Below are 5,455 nucleotides of genomic sequence, written 5' to 3'. Positions count from 1 at the left end.
GTAGAACATTCAGCATAAACAGGATCAAAATAATTTTTTATTTAATTCCAGGTTGGCCATCTATTATCTGAACTCAGTCTCCAAAGCCTATCAAAACTCAAACATGGAACTAAAGAAGAAAATGCAGATGGTGAGTACAAAATGGCTTTAATTAAGTTTTTTCTTTTCTCAGGTATTAACCCCTCATTCAGCAAACTCATTTTAAGTATTCTGGTCCTCATACTGTTTTTGTATTTGTTTTTCCCTACTGGAAGGAAGGTGGTTAGATGTCTTTGGGTTTATTGAGAGTTATAATCTTTTATGTTTAAAAGGCAGCTGGCCCAAAGGAGAGCATGAACCGGTATATGAGGAAAAAAATGTAAAATTCAGATTTTAGAATAATAATTATATGTGAGTAGAACATTTTAAGACTATATGATTCATTAAAGCATTTTACTAATGATTAAGAGATAAAAACCACCACTGCTAGGTAGGAAAATAGGGTATGAATTGGCATAAAGCAAAGTTAGGTTTATTTCAGGATAAAATACCTCATCACCATCATGATTTATAGAGATGAAGTGATGAACATTAAAAAAATAAAATGGTAAAAAGGAATAGATGTAAAACACACATTAATTGGTTAAGAAACCTGCATCAAAACATAATAAAACAACCAACACCCAAAAAATGATAAAAATGTTTAGTGCAAATTAAGTGATAATTTTTGTTGTGTTACAACAAGTAATAAAAAGTATTTATAGAAAAATTATTTTGGTGAATTTTTTAAAAGACTCGCCCTCTCCACTTAAAAAAAAAAAAAAAAAAATGTGCATGCACGATCCTTTACCCTCTCCAGAGAGAAAACGCATATTAAACACATGTGAGAGCATGCACCATTTCTCCTCATGCACGCTCTGTTTAGAAAGTCGCTATTTGCATCGCTCATACAAGCTTACTTTCCAGAAAATTTTTTGCAATTTTTCACTATTCCAGACTCACCACTGGTAAGTGAAAATGGGGATCCACCCAAAGAAGAACATTCTCCACTATACCTTCAAATAAATCTAAAAATGTAGAACTGAAGCTATTTTGCTGTTAAATTCTCTGTATATATCAGAATAAAGGAGAGTAAGATAAAAAAATATTATTTTAATTTAGCAGGGATGATCTCAAATATCCAGCTCTTTGTGTTCTAGTTCCAAACATTCCCTTAAATAATTCCAGTTTCAAAGGAAATGCAAAGGATTTAAAGCCAGCCTGGATTCATTGTTCTCCTGTCAACCTATTCTCATTATGAGTGCGTATGAAATCGTACGAAAAGTTATGCACCGTAATTTCGTACGTTTTGGACGTTTTTTTTGTTGTATGCGCATGCGCATCTGACGCACCATTCACGAATATAGAATATAAATTACAATTAGCCCTAACCCTGACCCTAACCCTAAGATATACGTCACTGATTGACTTATGTCACAATCTGGTCCATGAAATCTGATTACATATCATCATGGGTCTCCAGGAGACGCTGCCTTAAGACTTTATGTTTCCTGTCGTCTCTCTGTGTCCAGGCTCGCGATGAAGAGAAGAACCGCAGGAATAACAAAGACAGCACCAACCAGGTCATGAAAGACCTGGAGGACCTGCTGCCGAACCGATCACTCAGCCCCCCTGCTCCACCGGAGCCCGGTCGGTCTCCTCCTGTCCCTTTCATTTTCATCTTCTTGCTAATCCATTCACTGTGTTGGATGCAAAGCTGAGTTTGAACTGAAACGATCCCATTCGTTTCTCTAAAACAGAAAAAACACCAGAGCCGGAGGCAAAGCCCACCAAGACAAAGCCTGGTTCAGCCGGAAAAGGAGTCAACTTACAGAAGGACGTGGCTCTAGCTTCCTCCAACCCAAACGCCCGAGGGCCAGTAGATCGGCCGCCGGGACCGAGAGGACCTGGGCCGGGTCCTGGAAGAGGTCGAGGCAGAGGGAGAGGACCCCCTCCAAGATAACATTATGAGGAAAACAATGGCTAACAGAAACATACCAAATATATATAAACCCATTTATTATTTCTTTACCTACAGTTATATTAAAAGCTTGTCCTAAATTTCAGAATCTGTGTAAATCTGAAACACCCACAACTGTTATCTATGTGTTAGGCTAAATCGATAACAGTTATTGGAATAATCACTCATATGTCCCTAAAGAAGCAGCAAATAAAAAAGTCATCAGAACAACAAACAAACAGATAACACAGCGAGCTAATCCAAATACCTTCAATCAGTTAGGACAGTTAAGGCGCCGGCGATTTCGTCCACAATCACCATAATGAATCTGAATAGCGCTATCCGAATACTGCTGGCAGTAAGGAAGGAGCTAGCACCTCCTGATGTCCCTTGGTGCAAACTATTCGATTACCCACAATTCTTTGTGTGAGAGCTTATAGACAAAGCCCACCTCACAGGGTTGAACAAAAATTCATTATTTGTTGACATGTACTTTGTTTGACACATGCTCATGTCCTCACCTTCATATCATTTGGGTTTTCTAATGGAGAGCTTCATTTGTTCATTTCATTTCAGTTACTTTAGTTTTTTTGAAGTCCTTTTCCAGAAGGCTGTAATCCTAATTTGAGCAGCGTCCTTCATGCGTGTCTGTCCGCAATGTAATGAACCTGGATAGAGATCTTACCATTGACGCCATAAAAAAATGAAGGCATAGGAGCTAGGAACGAGACATAGGAGCTACAATTTGAGGTATTCGGATTTGAGTCATAGAGTGTCCTGCAGGTTGCCAAGTCGGTTGCCTGGCTAAAGTCGGCTGGCTAGCATAAGTGGTAAGTCACTCGTCCTGCAAACAGGAAGCGTGGGTTGGAGGAATGAGCCGACACTGTGGGTCCTTAGGCAAGACCCTTCACGGTAATGCCTGCTTTGAGGAGAGGTGGCCTAGTGGTTAGGACATTACGCTTGGAATCCAGAGGTTCTGAGTTCAAGCCCCACTCCCACTGATTGCCACTCCCTGAGCATGACCCTTAACTCCACACTGCTCCCCGGGCGCTGCACAATGGCCGCCCTGGGGATGGCTTAAATGCAGATAGTTCATTTCGTAGCTCTGTACTTGTGACAGTGTAATGACATGTCCGTCCTGCTAGAAAAAAAGATAAGGATGATTCTTCCACAGTGAGTCAATGCTCAAATAGTTTTAAAGGATGCAGAGGTGTTGCTGAGACTATTGCTGGTTCACCTTTCTTGCTGGCATCCATGATTGCAGGCTACTGGTCTTTCAATACAAAATACCGAGAGGTGGTCTCTGATTTGGCAACCCTTTGAACTCTCATTCGATTGGCTCAGAAACCAGGAAGTAAACGTGGACTACACACTGCACAAAAGTAGTTCTTTATTGTACCTTTAGGTTTGAAAGGAGAATAACTGAACTGAGTCTTTTTAAGGAGACAAATGAGAATAAGTTGGGTTAATTTCCCGATAAATTTCTAGACTTATTGCTCATTTAAATCAAATTTAATAGCACTGTAAGAATGTAGTGTCACCGTGCAATATAACAGACTTAACAATCAAACCCTTTTTTGCCCCTATCCCTAAATTTGGGATATTTCTACTTGTTAAGTCTTATGTAAATGTAAATAGTGGAGAAAATAGGTTGATTAAGCTTATTTGTTCTTCTTAGCAAAGAGCTGATTGACATCCAATACACAGAAACAAACTTTAACCCATAAAACCATACAATTATTATTATTTTTTTTATAAATAGAAAATTTCCAAACAATTAGTACAAATATGAAGTTACAATGAAGTAGAATGGAGCAAGCACTGATCACAAGAAATGGACATGGTTTGTAGAATGTATTTATTTAATACTTGATGTCTGTTTTCCTGGTGTTTGGTATTTATTTAATACTTGATGTAAACACTGATCTTCAGACCATATTCTCCCTATATCTCCATGACCTTCACTGTTTAAATAGTTTGCAAGAAACTCTATTAAATCAGCTTTTCTTCAGCAGTGGAGTCTTGCACGTGGAGTTTTCATGAAGGACAATAAGTGCTTTTCTTAATCGAAAAAACTATATCTGCTGATTCCATATTTTCTCTGAAGTTCTCTTTAAATCGTTTCCGCCTTTTGGATAACTCTAGTGATCATTCCTTTTGTCTCTGCCAGAGATCTTACCATGAGCACTTTCCATTCCTCATCATTATGGAGCTTATTGGAACATCTTAAAGTTTAACGGTGAGCCTGTGAATACCATGAATACTTTTTAGCTTGATTTATTTGATAGCAAACTAACAGGATATAGAGTTGAACGAGAAAGGGGAAGACACCTTGCAAAGGTCCACGGTCCAGGACATGAACCCCTGGGCCGAAGACTGAGGGCCTCAAACATTGGTTGCAGGTTCACCAATGCAGCTGTGGAGTAAAAAATGTTGAGATATGTCTTTTCTTAGCCTCACAGGCCCCAAACAAAGGTAATTAAAGATAAGAATGAGTTCACACAGCCTCCTTCATGGTATGAAGGTGAGGACTGTTGTTTTGCGAAGATCCATCTGGCCGGTGAAAGATATATTAACCTAACTGGGAATGGTTTTTATGAACTCAAGTTGTTTTTTTCTCCAAATGTTCCTGTGTCAGAAAGTTCTTTATGTTGGGGTGGGATAGTTCCAAGGGAGTGTGTGTGTGTATTGGGAATTGTTGCATAAATGTATGTACTGAGCTTGCCCCTTCAGAGCTCTTCGTCTGAAGCCGTTAAATACATTTGTACATTCTCTTGCAATAGTCTCAGTTTCTCCTTAACTTCACACAGCACTTTCATTTTCAGCAGTAAGTTTACCAAGGCCTTCAATGAGCACTTTCATCAATGATAAAATACCTCATGGTTGATACTTTAGCAGTTTAAACCCTTTTGTAAGGGCTAAACAAACTATATAATGATCTATGATAAGGGCAGGATTAAATTATAGTCTTACGGGAACTCATAATCAGTGGCAAATTTCTCCAGTCTTGTAGCTCTGTTAAGTATAATAATTTACATTTATTCTATGTAATGTACTATATATAACTGTGCATGTAACAAATAAACTTACTTAATAAAGTAATAAACTCCATCTCAATCATATTCTGTATTATTACAACCTAATGCTCGTTAGAAGCAGAGACCATGATGTGATATTTAAGATCTGTATTTTCCTGTAGTTTAGTATGGTTTACTAATGTCTATGGCAATGCTAGCATGAGTGGCTAATGGCCTTCGAACTATTTAGGCTCCTTTTGTCACCATTGGGCTTTGAAATGTTGCTTATTGTCGTCAGTTGAGTTGTCAGAGCTCTCTCACCTATAAGGCTCTGGCTAAATTATCCTGATCATACAAAGTCCTGCAATATTCTTAAATTGTTCTACGTCTGGATCCTTCAATTTCCTTGTTCTGTAAATGCGGGTTGAGATTCTCAGTCATCCAGGTCAAAGTAATTCCA

At 38.5% G+C, this 5,455-nt stretch overlaps 1 protein-coding gene across 1 annotated transcript in view; it reads left to right on the top strand.

The window, feature by feature from the left end:
* The window catches only part of LOC107083736 (transmembrane channel-like protein 2), a 26,431-nt gene extending 24,450 nt beyond the window's left edge, over positions 1 to 1,981 (top strand). The window contains exons 18-20 of the mRNA XM_015373176.1: positions 52 to 130; positions 1,551 to 1,668; positions 1,779 to 1,981. Coding sequence (XP_015228662.1) covers positions 52 to 130; positions 1,551 to 1,668; positions 1,779 to 1,981 — 400 coding nt within the window. The remainder of the gene's footprint in view (positions 1 to 51; positions 131 to 1,550; positions 1,669 to 1,778) is intronic.
* The last annotated feature ends 3,474 nt before the right edge of the window (positions 1,982 to 5,455 follow it).

The sequence above is a fragment of the Cyprinodon variegatus genome, unplaced genomic scaffold (genome assembly GCF_000732505.1).
Source record: "Cyprinodon variegatus isolate N-32 unplaced genomic scaffold, C_variegatus-1.0 Scaffold82, whole genome shotgun sequence".
NCBI lineage: Eukaryota > Metazoa > Chordata > Actinopteri > Cyprinodontiformes > Cyprinodontidae > Cyprinodon > Cyprinodon variegatus.
This window is presented reverse-complemented; position numbering and strand designations above follow the sequence as displayed.